At 40.5% G+C, this 25101-nt stretch overlaps 1 protein-coding gene and 1 long non-coding RNA gene across 2 annotated transcripts in view; one reads left to right on the forward strand and one right to left on the reverse strand.

The window, feature by feature from the left end:
- The window catches only part of LOC138973752 (transmembrane protein 145-like), a 59010-nt gene extending 36889 nt beyond the window's left edge, over positions 1-22121 (reverse strand). The window contains exons 1-4 of the mRNA XM_070346468.1: positions 21746-22121; positions 16925-16999; positions 11065-11139; positions 8363-8581 (exon numbers count right to left, since the gene is read on the reverse strand). Coding sequence (XP_070202569.1) covers positions 8363-8581; positions 11065-11139; positions 16925-16999; positions 21746-21844 — 468 coding nt within the window. The 5' untranslated portion in view covers positions 21845-22121. The remainder of the gene's footprint in view (positions 1-8362; positions 8582-11064; positions 11140-16924; positions 17000-21745) is intronic.
- Positions 22122-22701: 580 nt separating this feature from the next.
- On the forward strand, positions 22702-24838 carry LOC138973733 (uncharacterized). Its single transcript, XR_011458127.1, has 3 exons — positions 22702-22752; positions 23215-23320; positions 23873-24838. It is a non-coding gene; the product is annotated as an uncharacterized lncRNA (long non-coding RNA).
- Positions 24839-25101: the final 263 nt, after the last annotated feature.

Genomic DNA, 25101 nt, shown 5'->3' on the forward strand with positions numbered 1-25101 from the left:
CCATAACTTCAACGTATTACCAATACCTGTCCCAATATAGACCAGTTGGTCTAAGAGGACATTAAACCCTAAAAGTCAGTCACACTGATAGCCGAAGGCGCAGCTCCTTTGCCCAGTCCATAAAACAAGAGGCACATACAATACACGCACAGGGGTAGAGGAGACGAAATAGGTGAATAAGAATAATCAGATATGTAATAGTTTTACTGCATTATAACAAACATTTAGGTGTTAATGTTGCTATTTTAAATTAAAGCCATGCTTTTTTTGTTTAAACTGTGGCGTCATTTTCTGGTTTTGTTTTTGTATCCGGGGTTGTAAGAATTTACATGACAAATACAGGCATGTGATCATGCAGCCGAGTTGCAATGAGAAAGGCAACACAGATTCAGGCAGTTCGAGTTCATCATTAAAATTGTCTACTGTTGGTCTTTGGCATGGTGCGTGTCAAGACCTCACAGTCATGCTGGGAAGAAACCCTAGGTAGTGGAAGGTTACCGCTGTTCTCCCCTCACACTCTCTGTATCTCTCACGGTCCCTCTTTCTCCTCCCCCCCCTCTCTCTTGTATCTTATAATAAATTTAGAGTACAAATATATATCTCTCTTTCCCCCTATCTCGATTTCTCTCCCTTTCCCTCCTCTCTCTGTTTCCCTCTTTCCTCTATCAATAAATTTAGAATACAAATTTTTTTTTCTCTCTCTCTCTCTCTCTCTCTCTCTCTCTCTCTCTCCCTCTCTCTCCCTCTCTCTCCCTCTCTCTCTCTCTCTCTCTCTCTCTCTCTCTCTCTCTCTCTCTCTCTCTCTCTCTCTCTCTCTCCCTCTCTCTCCTTTTTAGAATGCAGTGAACGTTTCGACATTTATAATTGTTACAAAACATGTTTGGAAAAAGAGAAATACATTGAATTAATCGAAGATATTAAGTACAGAGTTGCTCGTTTCCGCGCAGGAGTATCCGAAATCAACGCTCACAAGTTTCGGAACACACCAAACCAAACGACAAGAAACTGTCCTCTCTGTACAGCTGATAAAGAAGATGAACACCATGTTGTATTTTTATGTCCTTTTTATCAAGACCTTCGAGCAAAGTATTTAACAATCTCGATCTCTAAGACGCTGCAACAACAACTTGTGTATTTCTGTGGCAGTAATGAGGATAATTTGATGAACAGCTTCAGCAGATTTGTGTTCTTCATGTTACAGAAGAGACGAACCCTTAGAAATCAGGTTCAGTGACATGTCATCAGGGTCTTAATGTATTTGTTGAATTCTATGCGTGACTATAATTTATCTGTGCAGATACTAATGCTGTTATTTTAACCACTATTGTAAGGGGCTGTGGCCTTAGACAATTAAAGATTTGTTCTTGTTCTTGTTCTTGTTCTTGTTCTCTCTCTCTCTCTCTATCTCTCTCTCTCTCTCTCTCTCTCTCTCTCTCTCCCATAATTTATTGATAGTGATACTAATAGTATTCCTTCTCCCCTCACGCTCTCTGTATCTCTCATGGTCCCTCTTTCTCTCCCCCCCCCCTCCTACCTCTCTCTCTTATCTTATAATACATTTCTCTCCTCTATCAATAAATTTAGAATACGATATTATCTCTCTGTGCCTCTCTCTCTTACTGTCGTTGCGCGCGCACGCTTATTATGAGATAAGGGAGGTAGAGGTAGGGGGGGGAGGGGGAGAGGGAACGTGAGCTAGAGACGGAAAAAGTGAGGAGAGAATACTATAAATATATATTATGTAATAGAGAGAGAGAGAGAGCGAGAGAGATATAAAAGAAAGAGAGAGAGAGAGATGAGAGAGAGCGAAAGAGAGAGAGAGAGAAAGAGAGAGAGAGAGACAATGACAATGACAATGACAAATCTTTATTTTTCGAGGGTGACAAGAATAAGCATAGATATGCTTTTTTGCATCTGGCCCTCGCCCTAAAGAGGGACTAAACTATTTTACTATAACTATGACTAGAAAAAGGTTACATAAAAACATTAATGGTAGAACATATAAGTTTATGTACATGAAGCGCATTATGTAGAAGCATTGTAGATCATAAGGTAGTGTTCAAAATTGGGTGTAAAGCAATGAAGATAAACGGAAAGTAACCCAACAATACATTAGCTCAGCAAAACAATGTATTACAGAGCCAAATCTTCGTGATTTTGTCACAATAAACCATAATTCCGATAATGAACAACTGTATACAAAGAAAACATACCAACCAATCAAGTTTATTTGTTCATAGAGTTCATTAAATGGAAAGAATATTTGGTTCTAAAAGAATCCGTGTTGGTGGATTGCCGCAGGGCGTCCGGAAGAGCGTTCCAGAGGCTGCTTCCTGAATAAACAAGACTTGATTTAAATAGGTCTATCCTAGGAAGAGGAGTGTTTAGTTTTATAAAGTGGTGCGAATTCTTCAAAGAGAACTTTGAGCAAATGGTTTCGGGTGCATTTTCTGTCATAATTTTATGCATCATTATTCCTTTGTTGTAATTCATTCTTGACTTTAGAGGTAGGACCCCTATGTTGATGTAGTCTGAGTCGGTGAGAGTAGTCTGTTTGAGTAATACTACTTTTAGCGCTCTTTTGTGTAATCTGCTGAGTAGCTTTAGGGAATTATCACTTGCAGAGTCCCATAGAGTGGATGCGTAATCAATAAGAGACTGAATATGAGCAGTGAAAAATAACTTCCTGGCTTGACAATTAAGGAAGTGTTTAATTCTAGATAAGAGGTACACTTTCTTTGACACTAATTTACTAAGTTGTTCAATGTGAGTTGACCAAGACAGGTTGTTATCGATGTGGACACCTAGAACTTTGTGATGGTCGACTTTTTCCACTATATTGCCGTCAATCATTAAATCGGGACCAGTTGAGGTAAAATTCTGTCGTTTTTGTCTAGTTGTAATTATCATATATTTGGTTTTCTTTGGGTTAAGAGACATGTGATTTAGGTCAGTCCATTCTGTCAGCTGGTTTAGACTTCCTTGGAGGGATTCTGATAAGCGAGTTAAATTTTTGTTACTGGAGTGAATTGTGGTATCATCTGCAAAAAGTTCACATAAATGTTGAATATAAAGGGGGAGGTCATTAACATATATTGAGAAGAGCAGAGGTCCTAATACCGATCCTTGTGGTACACCGTAATCTACAGCTTGCATGCTCGATGCTCTAGTGTTTGTAAGAACTGTCTGTTGTCTGTCAGAGAGGAATGAACTAACAAGATTGATAGTATTATATCCGACGCCATACAAACCGAATTTTCGAAGTAATAATGTGTGATCAATTGCATTAAAGGCTTTTGCAAAGTCTACGAAAATGGCACCACATAATTCATTATCGTTTATTTTGTTCAACCACTGATCAACAAGAGAGATTAAGGCAGTGTGGCAGGAATGCTTAGCTCTAAATCCTGATTGTTTAGGATGGAATAAGTTGTTTTGGTTGAAATGTGTTAGGATGTGTTTGTTGATATGCTTTTCCAGTGGTTTTGATAACACAGACAAAATGGAAATTGGCCTATAATTTGAGGGGTCTCTTTTGTCGCCTGATTTAAACAGAGGAATGACTTTAGCCTGTTTCAGGGTGACTGGAAAATATTTTTTGTCTAAACAGAGATTGTAAATGTAGGTAAGTGTTTCAGAAATTACGGGGGCTGACAATTTAAGAATCCTACCATCAAGCCCATCGAGCCCCCGGGTGCCTGTTTGCTTGAGGTGTGTAAGTGCGTGAAAAACTTCAGGTACTGTAAGAAGGGGAATTTTTGCTTGACATGAAATTTGTTTTGATTTGCAAAATTCTTCTAAAACTTTCAAATCATTTAATTTGGACTTGTCGTTTTTAATCACATTTTCAGCAATTTTGGAAAAATGTGTGTTTAAATCATCGGGAGATATGTCCTTGATACAACTCGGATGACTGGCAGCCTTTTTATTCGTAAGTTCATTTATTGCCTTCCATATATTCTTTGAGTTTTGCTTTGAACTTGATGCTAGGTCACGAAAATATTTTATCTTTTTTGTTCGTTTAAGTGAATTTACCTTATTTCTCTGTTCTCTGTATTCCTCTTCCTTGCCAACCGACTTTAAAAAATCGCGATGGTCAATGGCATGTTGTAAATCATTATCAAACCATTTAGGTTTTACAATGTGCCTAACTCTCTTTATTCTCCACGGAGCATGTTTATCGTATATGTCATTGAAGGCACTAAGCCAATGTGTTAGGGCTTCGTCCGGATCCGTAAAATTGTAAGTATCAGATAGTGGGGAATTCCAAAGTTCATGTAGAAAGGTGTCTTCGTTAAATTGAGAAAAAGAGCGGTATTTTATTGTCTTGTGACCAACTTTAGGAATTTTGACACCCTTTCTTGACCATGTTAAACAGACAGGAAAATGATCGCTGCAACCATTGGCTGGAACACAACATTCGACAATATTATGGTGATCAGTAACATAGATATGATCTATCAGAGTACTGCTGGATGATGTGACTCTAGTGGGAGTGTTGACTATTTGTTTAAGATTATAGAGGTTAATCATATCAACCCACTGCTTGTTTTGTTTAAGCAAATCAACATTAAAGTCTCCCAACAGAATTGTTTCCTTTGACTCGAGCAGAACTGCATCTAACATCTGTGTAAAGTTATCTGACCAGTTTGCTCGCTCTGCGGGATTTCTATAACAAAATCCTATGAGGAGTGGAGGTGCTCCTCTCAACTTAACTTCAATCCACACAGATTCCACGAAGTTCTCAAGGTGTATTATTCGTGTATAACTAATTGATTCACTTATGTACAAAAGTATACCAGTTTCTCTACTTTGCTGAGGGTCTCTGCGTAACGTACTGTAACCTGGAATAACAACGTCAGAATCCGAAATCTGAGGTGTTAATCTTGATTCTGTGATCCCAAAAATGTGAAAACTTGTTCCAGTATTTAACAGCATTGTAGAAATATCATTGATTTTATTTATAGCATGGTTAATGTTCAGGTGCCCAATACGGAGACCCTGTTTTGTTGGCCATGTAGTAGGAGAGCTACTCATAATTAAGCTCAAGTAGCGTTTTGGGGCGTTTTTTTGTTTGTTTGTTTGTTTAATTAAACAATATACTTATTGATACTGAATCAGCTAATTATCCAGTAAGCAAGACAACAAAATAATGAAGAGATACAAAACAGTGATGGAACCAAAATGATATATGACACTTTACGAGAGAGAGAGAGAGAGAGAGAGAGAGAGAGAGAGAGAGAGAGAGAGAGAGAGAGAGAGAGAGAGAGAGAGAGAGAGAGAGAGAGAGAGAGAGAGAGAGAGAGAGAGAGAGAGAGAATCGAATTGAACTTTATCTAACAAGGATTAAGATTTAAGGCTACGCCTTTTCTTACAATCTGTCCTTGGGACGCATAGACACACAATAATATAATTAAAATTTTTTTTAAAAAAATAAAAAAATTAAAAAAAATAAAAAGCTAAAAAGTCAAGGAGGTCGGAAAACTGCAGCACGTGATAATAAAGATGACGATGATGATGATGATGACGATGATGATGATGATGATGACGATGATGATAATGATGAAGATGAGGCATGAAGAGCATACATATGTGGTTATTCATAAAATCAAATGCATACTATGCAGGTAATAATAAATACAAGCTGGTAGCAATCGAACATGTAGCAATTATGAGAGAGAGAGAGAGAGAGAGAGAGAGAGAGAGAGAGAGAGAGAGAGAGAGAGAGAGAGAGAGAGAGAGAGAGAGAGAGAGAGTATGTAAAGCGCTTAGAGAACGTCAAGCGCTATATAAATCTCCCATATAAATAAATAAAGGAGTGAGAGAATACTATAAATATATTATGGAAAAGACAGAGAGAGAGAGAGATAGAGAGAGAGAGACAGAGAGAGAGACAGAGAGAGGGGGGGGAGAGAGAAAGAGAGAAAGAGAGAGAGAGAGAGAGAGAGAGAGAGAGAGAGAGAGAGAGAGAGACTGACACTGACACAGTTTAATTGAATATGGGCCTACAGCCTACATAAATCACAGGAAAAAAAATAGAAAACATGATATTTAAACGTATGCAAAATACACAGTGGTTTGTTCCAAGCATTGCTGCTTTCCTCTATCAATAATCTTGCACATCAATGCTGCCTAATATACACATACAACCGAGAGAGAGAGAGAGAGAGAGAGAGAGAGAGAGAGAGAGAGAGAGAGAGAGAGAGAGAGAGAGAGAGAGAGAGAGAGAGAGAGAGAGAGAGATGCCTAATAAAGTTTGTTTTCAGGCCTATTCACTTCACTATTGGTCATTCTTTGTAAAAGATTGTTTCTACTCAGTTATTTACTGTCAATGATGCTTGAGACACAAGAGAACGATTGCTGTTATTTTTAAATCTGCAGTGATAACTTTTAGGTTGTGTGTAAAAAGTTGGTTCTGTACGTATATTTCATACGTTAAGTACCTTTGAAATTCAAACCGCTACTACTTGACAAAATGATGAGCATTATTTACAAAAATAAAGGATCGTAGTTCAAACTGTCTGTCTATGGATGTCTGAATTGAATGTGCTGTCCCGATATACAGGTCGAAATAATATGGCCACCAACATCTCTATTTCTGTGTAATAAAACCTTGGAACCGCAGGCGACGTTAAGTACCGCTATGTCCGTACGGAAAGCACTAAGTACCGCTATGTCCGTACAGAAAGCACTAAGTACCGTTGGTCAAAACACCCGACTACTCCCAATTAGGGCTATGTTTCTACTCAGTTATTTGCTGTCAATGATGATTGAGATACAAGAGAACGATTGCTGTTATTTTTAAATCTGCAGTGAGAACTTTTAGGTTGTGTGTAAAAAGTTGGTTCTGTACGTATATTTCATACGTTAAGTACCTTTGAAATTCAAACCGCTACTACTTGACAAAATGATGAGCCTTATTTACGAAAATAAAGGATCGTAGTTCAAACTAACATGCCTACATATAAACATCATAAACAACACACAAAAGTATTATGTACATGGGTTTTAACATCGCAGGTACTTAGCGCGGTACCTAGTGCAGCCAAGGTCTATGCACGGTACCTAAGGCCCTCTCATACGGACATGCCGGTACTTAGCGTCAGCCTCGCACACACACACAAACACACACACACACCCAAACTCACACACACACACACACACACACACACAATCACAACCACACACACACACGCACACACAACCACAACACTCCTGCTACCCCTCACCCAAATCGCTCCTACATCCGAACACAACCCCTCACCCAAATCGCTCTTACATCCGAACACAACCCCTCACCTAAATCGCTCCTACATCTGAACACAACCCCTCACCCAAATCGCTCCTTCATCTGAACACAACCCCTCACCCAAATCGCTCCTTCATCCGAACACAACCCCTCACCCAAATCGCTCCTACATCCGAACACAACCCCTCACCCAAATCGCTCCTTCATCCGAACACAACCCCTCACCCAAATCGCTCCTACATCCGAACACAACCCCTCACCCAAATCGCTCCTTCATCCGAACACAACCCCTCACCCAAATCGCTCCTACATCCGAACACAACCCCTCACCCAAATCGCTCCTACATCCGAACACAACCCCTCTCCCAAATCGCTGCTACATCCGAACACAACCCCTCTCTCAAATCGCTCCTACATCCGAACACAACCCCTCACCCAAATCGCTCCTACATCCGAACACAACCCCTCTCCCAAATCGCTCCTACATCCGAACACAACCCCTCACCCAAATCGCTCCTACATCCGAACACAACCCCTCACCCAAATCGCTCCTTCATCCGAACAAAACCCCTCACCCAAATCGCTCCTAAATCCGAACACAACCCCTCACCTAAATCGCTCCTACATCCGAACACAACCCCTCTCCCAAATCGCTCATATACATCTGAACACAACCCCCTCACCCAAATCGCTCTTACATCCGAACACAACCCCTCTCCCAAATCGCTCCTACATCCGAACACAACCCCTTACCCAAATCGCTCCTTCATCCGAACACAACCCCTCACCCAAATCGCTCCTTCATCCGAACACAACCCCTCACCCAAATCGCTCCTACATCCGAACACAACCCCTCACCCAAATCGCTCCTACATCCGAACACAACCCCTCTCCCAAATCGCTCCTACATCCGAACACAACCCCTCTCCCAAATCGCTCCTACATCCGAACACAACCCCTCACCCAAATCGCTCCAACATCCGAACACAACCCCTCTCCCAAATCGCTCCTACATCCGAACACAACCCCTCACCCAAATCGCTCCTTAGTCCTACATCCGAACACAACCCCTCTCCCTCACACCCCTTTCCACTCCTCAACATTTTCACTCACAGAGGGACTAAAAGCGTTGTCACAGCGGGCCACGGCAATGTACCACCATCGTTCACGCATGGAGCGGAAGGTTCTGCCCCCCGAGCAGTTGTAGTACTGGGCTCCATTGACTGTAGTCAGCGAGCATCCCGAGTAGCGAGAGGTCACCGTGTTACTGGTGTTGAGGGCGATGATCTGATTGTTGAAGATAGACAGCATTGACCGCCGCTCCGAACAGTTCTGCAAGGTCAAGGTCAAGGTCATTCATAATGAAGGGTTAACAGTTGCAAGAGGTCACCGTGTTATTGGTGTTGAGCTCGATGATCTGGTTGTTAAAGATTATAAGACAGCACTGATAGCCACTCAGAACAGTTCTTCGAGGTCAAGGTCATCCATAACGAAGGGTTCAGTAGCGAGAGGTCAGCGTGTTACTGGTGTTGAGTGCAATGATCTGGCTGTTGAATACAGACAGCACTTCAGAATTCTGGTTACGTGTGAGCTCGTTTGCCCATTTGGGTTCTCCAAACTATACTCTGAGGCATAGTCAGCTTCTCTCCGCTTTCGTGGAGTAGACATGCTGGGTATTTTCGTGTTTCCATAACGCACCAAACTCCGACATGGATTACAGGATCTTTTCCGTGCGCACTTGGTCTTGTGCTTGCGTGTATACACGAAGGGGGTTAAGCCACTAGCAGGTCTGCACATAAGTTGACCTGGGAGATTGGAAAAATCTCCACTTTTAACCCACCAGGCGGCAGAGTTACCAACTGATACGGATTTCCCGTATCGGATACGGATTTTTCGTGATTTTCGAGTGATACGGCGTATCACGGGGATTGATACGGAAAAACTTCATTGATACGGGAAATTTCAAAAATGACATTTGTAAAAAAAAAAGGGGGGAGAAATATTCCGATTGGACGAAAGCGTGAGATCGGTTTCCGATCACGGTTCCGTTCATGTTTTGCTGTTCTTGAATGAGCTTCAATATCCCCCCGGCCTCCGAGTCCATGTCCGATGCTGATATCTTCGCGGCACTTGGTGCAAAACGCGAAATGTATGCCGCGTCTTGTCGATTCGGAGATGAAGTCATACTCTTGTTTGTAACTCTTTTCAAATTTTACAAGAACTTTCGGGCGCTGGACCGTTGTTTTCTTCATTTTGTGGTCGTCTGCTGCTGCTTCTTCTTCTGCTTCTCATCCACATTCGACTGAAGCGCATGCGCTAGCCACAAATCTCGCCTATTCTCGTTTAGTTTCGATTTTGATCACAGCGTTTGTGTGACGAAGCCTCGTGCTAAACGAGATTTCAGAAGTGAAACTACGCCGAGTACAGGCGCTTGAAAATACACTCCAGTCATTATTAACTATACTCGAAAAATGTTTAATCGGGAAACTTTTGCACTATTCGGGAAAATCCGGGACTGGACATAAAATCAGGAATGTGAAGAATGGATTTTGCCTGTGTTCATTATAGTTTATAGATAAATCATGAAATGATAATAAGAAAGCATATTCAATACACATCACTTTTTCATACAATTCAAATCAATACTGATTTTAGTTCATTATCAGAACAGAAGCACTGAAATCAGTATTGATTGGCATTTTATGATGAAATTGATTGATCTTTATACCATGCACCTCACCACCATAAACACAACTTTCAAATTCTGCCTTACGCAGTAATACCGCGGTGCCGCGCGCTATGTACAGTTTTTTGGCCTGATGATACAGTTTTTTGGTAATGTGATACAGGAAAACATTGATAGGGGTTGACATGTATGCAGGCGGCAGCGACCGGGATTCGAACTCATGACCTCCCCATTAGGAGGCCGACATCTTACCACCACGCCAGTCTAATGCATCTATCTAAACTGCTGTCGGTTTCGTTGGGTTTTTTTCTGTGCAAGGTGAAGAACTATGACTGCCCTGTACCACAGTTATTTTGAACGTCAAAGATGTTAACATCAAGATTTCTGCTTCTAAACTTGATCCCCTGTTTCTCGGCAGCTACACTTGGCGCATGAAGCAAGAAAAGAGCACCCGGTTTATCAATCAATCAATCAATATGAGGCTTATATCGCGCGTATTCCGTGGGTACAGTTCTAAGCGCAGGGATTTATTTTTTTATTTTATTTTTATTTTATTTTTATGCAATTTATATCGCGCACATATTCAAGGCGCAGGCATTTATTTATGCCGTGTGAGATGGAATTTTTTTACACAATACATCACGTATTCACATCGGCCAGCAGATCGCAGCCATTTCGGCGCATATCCTACTTTTCACGGCCTATTATTCCTAGTTACACGGGTATTTTGGTGGACATTTTTATCTATGCCTATACAATTTTGCCAGGAAAGACCCTTTTGTCAATTGTGGGATCTTTAACGTGCACACCCCAATGTAGTGTACACGAAGGGACCTCGGGTTTTCGTCTCATCCAAAAGACTAGCACTTGAACCCACCACCTAGGTTAGAAAAGGGGAGAGAAAATTGCTAACGCCCTGACCCAGGGTGGAACTCGCAACCTCTCGCTTCCAAGCGCAAGTGCGTTACCACTCGGCCACCCAGTCCGAGTGGGTAGACAGTCAAAAGAAAATGAAAATTCCTTTAAACTCAATCTGTGCAAATAGTGAACTTAATCTAAAGAAAGCTGTCTTCGAGTTGCATGGGTTCAAATAGAATATACTAGCATTAAACATTGTGCACGAACATACCTTGCCGGATTTGTACACACTCTCCCACTGGCCGGGTTCATCATAGTACAGCAGGATTTCCTGTGTTCCATAGCTCTGAAACATTAAATATCAACAATAATTACAAAATGGAAAAACTGTATAATGTTGCGCACACACACCCACACACACAAAAACTTGCCCATGCGTGCATAAAACACTCACATATACACACACACACACACACAGTCATAGTAATTTGAGGTATTATTTAAGAGACTAATGCACTTTTCAATTGCCTCATTGATTTTGTGAACATAATGACCAGCTTACAAACTGATTTCATGTATTTTATTTCTCCTTTTTTGCTTTGATTTTTTTCTCAGGTATTTGTGCTGAGAGTAATTGTGTTTTGCTGTACAGAAGTCAATTAACAGGTAATGGCATTTTAAATTTCTCCGCACCTCAGCAACCACCTCCGCATTCTTAATTGTTTTGCTGATGGTTAATGCCAACAATGGAAGCAGGCCAGCGCTGTGGCTTGACAATTTAACCTGGTGCTTGTACAGTGGTACCTGTGATGAAAAACCTTGGGACCTGCCAAACGTCCCCCTACATAGTACATCAGGACAGCCATGACAGGCAATTTTTAGTTAAAAAAAAAATAAATAAAAAAAAATGTTTTTTGTCCTTGTTGTTTTATGATATACAGTCGAACCTGTCTAAAAATTATAATGACCACCCACAGACCGACCAAAGTAATGTTGCAACAAACAGATGGACGCAACATGAAGGTAAACCAAAAAAAATCTGTTTAAAAGCCCTCTGATCTTTTGGAGTGGTCGCTGTGGGGCTGCTATAAGCTTTCAAGAGGTGCATGGTCGTAAAAGCAGGTTCGACTGTATAGACACTGAATAGTGAATAGGGACAAGGATCGAAGCCTCGAGACACTACTCTCATCTTAGGGGTCTAGCATCACTGGAACAGTGGAACCCCTCTTAAAAGAGTTCGGACACCGACTGACAAAAAAAACACGATTTCGCTAATATTTTGCATGTGATATCTTTAGAGTGTGATGAAAAAAGTATGAGAAAAATGAGAGAAATCAATAGGACACATTTTTGAAAATGATGACACGCCAAGATGCAGATAAACGAGGGTTGGGACTAGTTGAATGGGGTTTCTGCTGAATCAGTTACATGTACAACCACATGGCCTATTTTGGAGGTGATATTAATCCCTGGTTTACGCATGTTGTAATGATGTGTTTCTATTCAAATTATTGTAACGTGCCTTTCCGATTTGGCTCGAAATAGCGTAATAACGTCATGCTTTCGTAGGCTAAAATTAGATCAATTTCTCAATTGAAGATATTTCCTGAAGCATTCATTGCATTTCATTTTCAACCATAAATTGACACAATGCCGAGCTGGAACCCTACAATCACATATCACAAATTGAAAACTATTGATCGTGACATTTCTGCACAGATCTGCAAATCTTAACCATTTCTCCCATGTTGAAAAATGGCATCAGAAGAGGTAAAAGTGATTGTACTCTGAAAAATATGCATTTCCAGCCATATCAGAAAGGCATGTTACAATAATTCAAATAGAAACACATCATTACAACATGCGTAATGAACCAGGGATTAATATCACCTCCAAAATAGGTCTTGTGGTTGTAACTGATCGGGCAGAAACCCCATCCAACCACCAAACCCTCGTTTATCTGAATCTTGTCATGTCAACTGTCATCATTGTCAACATTCTGTAACAGAAAGTCTGTCTGATGGATTTCTCTCATTGTTGTCACAATTGTTTCGGCACATTCTGAAATTATTGCACTGAAATTACTGAAATTATTGCACTGAAATTATTGCAGACAAAATATTAGCAAAATGTCAGCAAAGTCAATTTTCGGGGTCAATCGCTGTCGAATGTTTTTAAGACCTCCAAAACTCTGAGAAAAACAGGTCTTAACAAGTCGCGTAAGGCAAAATTACTACATTTAGTCAAGCTGTGGAACTCACAGAATGAAACTGAACGCACTGCATTTTTTTACAATGACCGTAGTCCGCTGCTCTTGCAAAAGGCAGTGAAATTCACGAGCCTGTTTAGTGCGGTAGTGGTTGCGCTGTGCTGCACCTCTCTTCGTTTTAACTTTCTGAGCGTGTTTTTAATCCAAACATATCTATGTTTTTGCAATCAGGAACCGACAAGGAATAAGATGGAATTGTTTTTAAATCGATTTCGGAAATTTAATTTTAATCATAATTTTCATATTTTTAATTTTCAGAGCTTGTTTGTAATCCAAATATAACATGTGTTTTTGGAATCAGAAAATGACGTAAAATAAGATGAAATTATTTTTGGATCGTTTAATAAATAAATATTTTTAATTACAAGTTTCCGATTTTTAATGACCAAACTCAATCATTAGTTTTTAAACCACCAAGCTGAAATGCAATACCAAAGTCCGGCCTTCGTCGAAGATTGCTTTGCCAAAATTTCAATCAATTTGATTGAAAAATGAGGGTGTGACAGTGCTGCCTCAACTTTTACAAAAAGCCGGATTGACGTCATCAAAGGTATTTATCGAAAAAAAAAAAAACGTCCGGGGATATCATTCCCAGGAACTCTCATGTCAGATTTCATAAAGATCGGTCCAGTAGTTTAGTCTGAATCGCTCTACACACACAGACACACACACACACACACATACACCACGACCCTCGTCTCGATTCCCCCTCTATGTTAAAACATTTAGTCAAAACTTGACTAAATGTAAAAAGGAGGGAGTCTTAAAATGGAGGTAAATTTACAGAGGTTATTCACAGAAAATCTGAGAAAGCAAGGTCTTAGCAGGGGGGAAATATTATAAGGGGGTCTTAAAAGGGGGTTCCACCGTACCACAGTACCAACTGTTATTTGACCATCACCAGACACAGTTGCTACCAACAGTGGGGTTACACCGGTGCAGAGCTATTCCAGCATGTATAGATTCTGGAACCTCTGGGAAGGGCAGCATGAGATAAGAGCATCATTATTTATTCATCACATGCCAATTTTCTTCTGCAGGAAGTTCACAGGAAGACGACTCAGACGCTGCTGTTAGTGGGGGCTGATGGGTAATGTCTGGTACTCAGCCAGTATATATATATGTCCGTTGGTAGCTCATTATATCATTTATATATCAATATCACGACATCTTTTCACCGACGTTGTTGTGAATAAGGTAATCAGCAAATAAATTGCGAACATGCTAAGGTGGATTCCCCTTATAAGACTGAAAAATATATAAGAGAAAATCAGATTTTAAATCTAAGAAGATGGATCAGTATCAAAATTGAGGTAAATTAATTACAGGCGTTATGAACAGAAATCAGAAAAAGCAAGGTCTCAAATTCAAAAAGGGGGCAGGGAGAGGGAGGGGGGGATGGTCAGTAGTTGTTTCAGAACATCATGGCACATGTCTACTTTTTTACATTTAGTCAAGTTTTGACTAAATGTTTTAACATAGAGGGGGAATCGAGACGAGGGTCGTGGTGTATGTGTGTGTGTGTGTCTGTCTGTCTGTGTGTGTGTGTGTGCAGAGCGATTCAGACCAAACTACTGGACCGATCTTTATGAAATTTTACATGAGAGTTCCTGGGAATGATATCCCCAGACATTTTTTTCTTTTTTACGATAAATACCTTTGATGACGTCATATCCGGCTTTTTGTAAAAGTTGAGGCGGCACTGTCACGCCCTCATTTTTCAACCAAATTGGTTGAAATTTTGGTCAAGTAATCTTCGACGAAGCCCGGACTTCGGTATTGCATTTCAGCTTGGTGGCTTAAAAATTAATTTATGACTTTGGTCATTAAAAATCTGAAAATTGTAAAAATAAAATAAAAATTTATAAAACGATCCAAATTTACGTTCATCTTATTCTCCATCATTTTCTGATTCCAAAAACATATAAATATGTTATATTTGGATTAAAAACAAGCTCTGAAAATTAAATATATAAAAATTATTATCAAAATTAAATTGTCGAAATCAATTTAAAAACACTTTCATCTTATTCCTTGTCGGTTCCTGATTCCAAAAACATATAGATATGATATGTTTGGATTAAAAACACGCTCAGAAAGTTAAAACAAACAGAGGTACAGAAAAGCGTGCTATCCTTCTTAGCGCAACTACTACCCCGCTCTTCTTGTCAATTTCACTGCCTTTGCCATGAGCGGTGGACTGACGATGCTACGAGTATACGGTCTTGCTGAAAAATGGCATTGCGTTCAGTTTCATTCTGTGAGTTCGACAGCTACTTGACTAAATGTTGTATTTTCGCCTTACGCGACTTGTTTTTCTTCTCGTGTCCCTTTGCTTGTTCTTGACTTATCAGAAAAAATATAGGTTAATGGAAAGAAATCGTTCAGGATCACGTGCCATCTTGTAAGACATGTCATAAACAATGATATGAGAGCGAGTTGAAAATACATGTAACACAGCACATGGCGGAAACATTCAGACTCACTCTGGCTGAGCATATTACACGTAGCGGGAAAAAGTCATAGAAAATGAATGTACCAATAACCTCAATCAGCTTCACTGCACGCTAAGCTCTACTCTGCAAGAGACTGTATGTCTGGCCTTTCTCCCATGACAATTAAACTACGGTAGTCTGAGGCGAATGACAGTTTTGTCAAACGTCCTTCAAATTATATTCCAACACCAGTTATATCCACAACTTTTGTGAAGTTTATTACACAAATGACATGGTGGATTAGTCCAGCTTCAATGTCTTTCAGTTTCACGGCACAGTCCTTCCCATGACAAATATTTAGATTGTCTTCTTAGATCTGGCCTGAGTGTTTTAAATCCTAACTAAAAAACATTCCAAAAGTTAAAACTCTGACTGCTTTCTGTGCAGAATAAGATTTTTGCTTTTGATGAATTCATCTTGAGTGTCAAAAAAGTGTCCATTAAGCCCACTACTAACTACACCCGAACCAAGCCGCACTAGGTTCGGCGAACTTTTCATTACGTCATTAAATCAGGGGATTCCCCTATATTTTGGTTGCAGCTGCAACGTTCGAGGTTTGCCGATTCACTCCTGCAAACCTTGCAGTGCGTCGTCTGTAACCTTATGCGAACTGACTTTTCATTGGTTGAATATTTGTGTATCTTCATCCTTAAACTAAGTTAAAGAGTGACAATAATGGCGGCTATAACGCTATGAGTCTTCTCACGTGATATTTCTTGATCATATGACCGGTGTCATCAAAACCTTCGCTGCTAGTTAGTACACGTACACCGAACCAGGCACGGTGTAACATTCGCCGAACGTTCGCTGAACCCAGTTTGCTTGTGGTTACAGGTTAGTAGCAGGCTTTAGGATATATATATGTGTACACTACATTGGGGTGTGCACGTTAAAGATCCCACGATTGACAAAAGGGTCTTTCCTGGCAAAATTGTATAGGCATAGATAAAAAATGTCCACCAAAATACCCGTGTGACTTGGAACAATAGGCCGTGAAAAGTAGGATATGCGCCGAAATGGCTGCGATCTGCTGGTCGATGTGAATGAGTGATGTATTGTGCAAAAAATTCCATCTCACACGGCATAAATAGATCCCTGCGCCTTGAGTCCGAGTCTGGAGATACGTGCGCGATATAAGACTTCATATAACATATAACATGTACTAATTCATCAAAATACATGAATCTCCACTCTACACACAGTGCACCAAGGATGAAGAATTTAAGTATATGTATGTCCAAGTGGAGGGATCATTTTAACCATTGTAAACCCTAGTCTAATCTTCAATGGCCAGTAGAACTGTTATCACACTAAGGGTTACAGTGTCTTCAAAGTCTTTATGAGACGCAGCAATTAGAAAGACTTACCACAGGATACACAAAGTTGTACATCAATGCTCCTTGCTTGGAGAGGAAACAGAAGCGAGTGACGAAACTCCAGTCCTGAAAATAAGCAAACATATTACAATTTCAATACTTTAATAACATGATTTTTTTCTTATTTTTGTTTTAACAAAGCAGGTGGTTGGCACATCAAATATATATATCACAATTTCAATACTTCCATATGATTTTTTTCACAATAAAAAAAAAAGCAAAAAAAAAAAAGCAGGTTGGCACGTTTTGATCTTGGTTTAAAGAAAATTTATTCCGGAAATACAGGGTGACATGTATGATATGATATGAACATTTGTTACCACACAACAAGCTAAGCTTATACCAAGTGTCATTCAAAGAGGGAACATTGTATGGTACAGGGTGACCCCAAAAAAAAGAGTACCCAAACAAAATTTAATAACTTTGTCAATTTTAACTTTTTTTTCTTTCTTTTTGAGGTGAGTCAAGCTAATCCACTGCATGGTTGGATGAAATAAAAGCTGTTCTCACAATGAACTATACTAATGATCAACGGACGTTTTGCATAGAGACCTATTTTCGCACAAAATCATACAGAGATACTGTGCAAGTACAGTTCCAGAGACACTTCGGTCAGCGCGATTTCTATCTTTGGGGGTTCCTGAAAGACAACATCTACAGGAACAACCCACAGACAATCACAGAACTCAAGAGAGCCATCACAACAACCATTCGCAGAATCTCGCAACAGGAGTGTGTGCGGGTGATTGATAACTTTGCGCGGCGAGTTCAAGTTTGCCTGCAGCGGCGTTTGGAGCATGTTCTGTAGAATGAGCATAACTTTCCTGAAAGACAAGCTAGAACGCTAAAATTTTCTGTGCTAATCATGCAGAGGCTACTTGTGTGTGTAAATAAATTTTATGAAGATTGCTTTATTTTTGTTCAATTTATGACCTTTTGTTTGGGTACTCTTTTTGGGGGGGTCACCCTGTAAGTCGTACATTCTTCAGAGTAAATACATCATCCACCGTATGCAATTGCCCGATCAAAGCGATTATATATATAACTCTTTTCTTCTAGTCTTCAGTCTTGGAAACGTGTGTACAAATCAATATATCAACATTGACAATACACTGCCTGTGTACAAATCAATATATAATATCAACATTGACAATACACTGCCAAGTCTTGCTGAAAACTTCAAGGTATGCTTCGCTGCACATGACTGATTTTGTATGAGGTCAGGTCAGACCCAGTTAGTAAAAGAACAAAATAAATAAACAATTTCAATCCGCCGTTAATGATTTTGTTAGTGCCAAAGCATGCATGACCACTCATAACAAAGGCAAAAGGCAGAGTTATGTAGCTCTCTCTCTCTCTCCCTCTCTCTCCCTCTCTCTCCTCCCACCCCCCCCCCCCCCCCCCCCCCACTCTCTCTTTCCAGAACTTGGATGTCAGGGGTATGTTAAATGACTTTGGTCTGCTTGTGTGTGTGTGTTTGTGTATGTGTGTGCGAGTGCATTTGTTTTCTTTATTCTTTAATTAAATCTAATTTCCACCATGTTTGTGAACGGGTTGTTGGCCTACACAATAAAATCAGAGTCGGGAGTGTCTCTCTCTCTCTGTCTCTCCCTCTCTCACACACACACACGGTAGACATATCGATCTGTCCTAACATTTCTATCTCACACACACACACCTACACCTTTCAATATTTGCTCCCAAATTATTACCAAGCATGACATCAACATTTCTTTCTCTGTTCCAGACTGGTCATTCTCCAAACAGGGCGCAGGTGGCAATCACATGTGGCAATTACCAGTCCAGGTATTGACCCGGCCTGCTTGATTGCCCTCCTGCCTGTACCAAGGTAATTGTATACTTGTTCAACAGGCACAGTGGCATAGTGGATTAGACATCGACCTCCTAATTGGAAGGTCTTAAGTACAAATCCCGGCTGCGGCCGCCTGGTGGATTAAGGGTGGAGATTTGTCTGATCTCCCATGTCAACTTATGTGCAGACCTACTTGTGCCTTATCCCCCATTGTGTGTACAAGCAAACACAAGACCAAGTGCGCATGGAAAAGATCCTGTATTGCATGTCAGAGTGCTGTGGGTAATAGAAACACGAAAATCGGCGTATGCTGCCTGAATGGCGGGATAAAAACGGTCATACACGTAAAAGAGTTTTAGCCCATGAACGAAGAAGAAGAAAAAGAATACTTGTTCTATGCGTATTAATACAGTCCAACCTGTCTATAACCAGCACCCAAGGGAGCAGCTGAAAGTGGTTTTTACAGGCAGGTGGCCACTATGGAAAGGTGAATAAAAAATAACTTGACGGGGATCTTTTAGAAGGGGTCTTTATTGGCAGGTGGTTGACGTCCTAATTGAGAAGTTGTCGCACAGGCAGGTTTGACTGTACATAGCGGCAGGACCTCTCCTCTATTTTGTTGACACTGGGCTGAGTGGGGACTATTGATGCAGCTATCACTGGGGGGCCCGTAGAGAACTGGACTTGTTATCCGCGGGTCACGGGTTCCAACCTGGGCCGGGACAGACACGGGTCAACTATATATGTGCAGACCCAGGGACAGTATCCATGTTCAACCCTCTAGTCACCACTGTGGCACGTAAAAGACCTCGGTCATTCTGCCATAAGTGCAGGTGGCTGATTACACCTAAAAACGCATAAACCTGGGTTGCGCCACTCTGTTACTGCTGTTGCTTTCCACTGGCAACTCTTAATTTCCCAGCGATGGGACAATAAAGTAATGAAAATGAACAAAATAGAGCTCTGCATTAATAGTCTACATTCAGCCTAGCGTGAACAAAATAGCTGCATTAATACTAATAGTCTACATTCAGCCTAGCGTGAACAAAATAGACGAGAAGCCCTGAACGAGAAGCCCTGAACACAGTAAATAAAGCTGCCATAATTATCAGCAGAATCTAGCCATTTTGGTTGCCTTACTGAAACCAATTACTGGCTTATACTGACCTTCTTGAGAAAAGTTTACTGGATTTATAATGCATCAGATCAGAGTCTTTTCAAATCAATTTGAATGGTTCCAATGTAAAGCCAGTTTCTTTGATAGAGGATGTTGAGAAATAACTGTCAAACTTCCCCACGTGACATTATAGGTCTGTAACTAGCGAGGGGTGTGTCTAAAACACGTCAACAACCAGCATCAATCAATCAATCAATATGAGGCTTATATCGCGCGTATTCCGTGGGTACAGTTCTAAGCGCAGGGATTTATTTTTTTATTTTTTATTTTTATTTTATGCAATTTATATCGCGCACATATTCAAGGCGCAGGGATTTATTTATGCCGTGTGAGATGGAATTTTTTTACACAATACATCTCACGCATTCACATTGGCCAGCAGATCGCAGCCATTTCGGCGCATATCCTACTTTTCATGGCCTATTATTCCAAGTCACACAGGTATTTTGGTAGACATTTTTATCTATGCCTATACAATTTTTCCAGGAAAGAGCATGAGCATGTGTAGAAAGCTTGCCTCACTAAAAGCAAGAGTATTCACTCTTTCACTCATACAAACCTGACAGAGATATTTCCGGAGTTCATTCATTTGAGCAGTTCATGTAGAATACTGTATTTTGCATAATAGATCAATTGATCAGTTAAATTGTTCAGCCACTATTTCTTTTCCTAACGAGGGAGCAGCCCTGAAAGTGGCGAGTATTTCCTTCGTCATGGCGAGTAGACACATTTAACCTTCGCCCGACCGGGTTATCGACTACACACGGAAGACATCGTGGGGCCGTGCGGACCTATGCTTCTCAAAGAAGGAAAAATATGCATACCCTTCCGTAGACCCAGGCTTTCCAAAGAAGCAAAAAATGTGCATCCCCTTCCGTAGACGCTGTGGTTAAATTTCCGCGAGAAGTAATTAAATGAAATTATTAATTTAATTATTATCGTGCCGACTAAAGCTTCTCAAAATTAAACAGATCGTAGAAAATGATGTTTAGAGCCAATACCTGAAGGTTTGGGACTTATCTCCCTAGTTTTTATGTTAACCTTAAGTTGAGAAACATGGGTCCGCACGGCCCCACGATGTCTTCTGTGTGTAGTCTAAATTTGACCTTTGTTTTTTTAATTACTTCTCGCTGAAATCCAATGATCTTTTAGGACATAAGAGCTTTTTAAGTGTCTGAGGCATTCTTAAAAGCTCATTAAAAAATTCCAACTGGTTTAAGAGGTATTTGCAATTAAACACCCTTCTGGGTCCACACGGACCCACGACGACCGGCGAAGGTTAACTGGCATGTAGCAATGTTTATCTATTCGCCAAATGTGTGTAAAGTTGCTAAAACAAATTGTTGGTTTGGCTAGTAAAGTTTGCTCTCTGGCGAGTAAATTTTCAAAATCACTAGCTTTTTTTCTTGTTTTTGTTTATGGTTACATCTTTCCTTGATTTTCATTTTAAAACTTCTGTTCCACCTTTAAAAAAAAAAAGAGATACTGCTGTTGCAATCTCTAATGACAATGTATTAGACTATTACTAAATAAACAATATTTCATAAAATGTTAGGTAATTTACAAATTACAATCTAGGCAAAACCAAACAGCACAGTTCTTGGACCCCAGCATAAACTAGTCCACGATGTTAATAGAATGCAGTACTAATTAAAGAAAATTCAGAGTGTGTAGTGTGTACGTGTTTCTCCCGTCTGGAATGCTTACATACCAAAACAATGCTATTTGTATGCATGATCCGTTTGCTGCAACTGTGCAAGTCTGTCAGTCAGTCACGATGTTGTTTTCTTGCGGCAAATGTATCAATGAAAAGTCCACTCACGTCGCTAGTGCTGATCGTTTCTTCGACCCATCTTGCCGCTGTCAAATCGGCGAAGAAAACAATAGCTCCAATCACACACAAGCACTTCTGTAAAATCATGTTCACGGCGGTTTTCCTGTCCGTTTTCTTATCGATTGGCAGGATTGTCCGCCATCTTTACTCCGTCTGGTCACGTGACTGCTGGCATAGCAACAGTCATGCACCGCAAACACTGTATTTTACAACACAGAAAACTGGCTGTCGCTGGTAAGAAAAACGTATCCGTAAGCTGATTGATTCAGTCCCAAAAAAATTTCCAACGAAAAAAAACTTGAACTATCGGAGAGCATGGGTTGGCTCTCCACTGGCGACTGATTTAGTGCGACTGTTCAAGTCTTGCTGCCACGTCTGGTGTGCAAATGGGCACACGCGCGCGCGCTGGGTGACTGTGCAACTTTCAAGCACATGCGCACGAGAAAAAAAGTTACAAGTTTGAACATAAAGAAACAAACATCTACAACTACTGCTCGGTGAGAAAATCTGAGCACAATAACATCCTCAATCAGGTTGTATTTAGCGTAAAACATATTGTAGGCTATTCTGCCGTGTATTGGCAGAAGGCAGTAAGTCTAAATTCGGTAAAAATGAGATTTTCATAGCATAATGCAGAGGGGAAAAAGGCGCATCTTGTGTCAAAATTTCTAAGATGTGCGATCAATATTTATGGACTTTTTGAAGAAGTAAGTCCACTAAAAAAAATTTAATCGAAGGATAAAAATCGGCAAATGGAAGCAAGTCCAGGGACTTTTGGTTTTCAGGTTTGCACTGGACTTACTTCCTTGCAAGCCTCAAAACGAGTTTGCATGGTTTAGCGCTCTATGTCCATTAGCCAATCGCGTTCACCCTTTTGTAATCCTGACTGCGGTTAACCAATCAGAACTAAGCTTATTGTATCATTATTTCCCTGGCCTTTGTCGGGGGAAAATGGCGATGAGAGCTGCCGACGTGTTCAACTATCCGAAGCAACAGTAAGTTGGTTTGTTTGTTTCATTTTTGTTGTTGGCAGTTTTGCGTTCCGGTCTGAAATGACTCTCTCTCAATAGGTGTATGGGAATTTACAACGACAACACTGATTTTCTGACTGATTTGGGTATTCCAATGTGCACTTGCATTTATACGGAGCTAGCAAGTAAAATGCCATAGTTCAAATGCCCATTTATTATAGTTTTGTTGTTGTTCGCTACTTCCACCGTGACTTCTTGACTATTCACTTCTGCTATTTTCATCATGATATTTATGGATGCATTTAGCATGTTTCTAATACAAAGAGATAGTTGTCTTGATCTAGAATGAGTGACTCGACTTGTGGTCTTGAGCACTGACAGCGTGTTAGATCTAGAACAGTATGATATTATACTGGAGGATTGTTCTCCGGTCTCTTTGTGCTTCCAACCATCGGAATAAGTATTATGTCCTATTGTATTTGACAGAAATGTGACTGATTCGAAGTGGGACAGGCAGCGACAACAGCTGCAGCACACAGTCTGAGGGATACTCGCCACCACTGCCCCTTTATGTTCAAGGGCCCAAAACAAGGTATGTTTCACTGACACAGCCCAAAATAGCGTGCAACATTTTTTCATCCCTTTCTTTTCTCGGGCTGAAGAGGTATACATGTATTTTAAAACGAGCAACATCTTTACATCATTTTCGTTGCAGTAGTGTTAGTATCATCATCAGCAGCAGTAATCGTTTGTCAGGGGCGGATCAGTTGCTTTGTAAGGGGGTGTGCACTTTGAATCGAAAGTGAATGTGATGGGTGCTTCGCACCCGAATTTGCTAGGGGGGTCCGGGGGCATGCCCCCCCCCCCCCCCTGAAATTTTTTTGACCCAAAGAAGCAAAATGGTGCCATCTGGTGCCATTTGAACTTAGAAATGGTCATAGAATCAGCTTTCCAATTTTTTTTCGGGGGGGGGGGGGGGCACGTGCCCCCTGTGCCCCCCCCTCGTCCGCCCCTGTTTGTCATTATAGTAGCCCGGAGGGGGGGAGGTGATGTGCGCGGGAGAGGAAAAGGATGATGTGAAGGAGAGTGGGGAGGAGATTTGTCAATAAAATGTCTCACTTTTGCTGCCTTTTTCATTTGACAGATGTGTAAGCGTTGCTGGCAGGTTGCAACTGCGAGATACAACCACCTCGGCTTGCAAGAGAAGAGGCCACAATGGACCTTGCCCAAATGAAAATGTCAGCAACATACGACGGTTATGGGCCAAAGAAGAGGAAGAGGAGTAATACTGACAACTTTCAGTTTGACAATAACAGATGCTGAGCGCAGAGATGCAGAACGTGGGGACGAGGAGGGGGAGGGGGGGGGGGATTGTATGTTGTTTGTAAGTTATCCAAACAGGCTCATGGAAAAAATCTATATCCAGTTAATCGCTGTAGTTGATAATTGTCATCAGTCGGATGGCAGAATGTCAGTGAATAGTTTTAGAAGGGATGTAGACTGTAACTGGGGTAGATGGGGTGATAAATGAATATACTACATAACAGTTTGCAGGTTTGTGGTTTTGCTAATTGAACACTCAACTACAATGTTTGTGGACAGTGTGTGAATTACTATGTCATTCTACTAGCAAATGTAGCGCGCATGGTGTACAACTACAAATGGTTATATAGTTCATCACACAGTTTTCAAGACTAATTAAACAAATGTTGTTTAAAAGTGGAACACTTCAGCTGAAAGTCAACACTGCACGATAATATTGTTAACTCTGGTATAATGGCGGTTTGTCAAACCATTTCTTTTTGTCACGCTGTTGCTTTAATTTTGTGTCCTTTGGAAATCAAGACTGCACGATTATCTATTGTTAATTCTGGTATAATGGCGGCTTGTCAAAACAGTTCTTTTTGTCATGCTGTTGCTTTAATTTTGTGTACTTTGGAAATCAAGATTGCACGATGACCTACTCTTAATTCTGGTATAATGGCGGCTTGACACACTCGTTAATTTTGTCATGCTGTTGCTTTAATTTTGTGTCCTTTGGAAATCGTTAGTCAAACTCAATAAATAAAACGTCTTATTGTCAGATCCTGGATTCGTATTCTTATTAGCAAACGAAAGCGAGAAAGACAATGACAAGGAAAGAAAAAGTGTGTGTGTGTGTGTGTGTGTGTGTGTGTGTGTGTGTGTATGTGTGTGTTACAGACAAGCAGCAAGAAAAAAGCGTGTGTGTGTGTGTAAACGTTTTCTTAGATTTTTATTTTAATGTTAAAAGACTTGCGTTCAAGTCAATATTTGTCTTGTGAATATCAAAAGAGAGTATTAAGACTTGTATTAAAAATACTGGTCTTTTTAAACGATATCAATGACACAAGA

This window comes from Littorina saxatilis, linkage group LG8 (assembly GCF_037325665.1).
Source record: "Littorina saxatilis isolate snail1 linkage group LG8, US_GU_Lsax_2.0, whole genome shotgun sequence".
NCBI lineage: Eukaryota > Metazoa > Mollusca > Gastropoda > Littorinimorpha > Littorinidae > Littorina > Littorina saxatilis.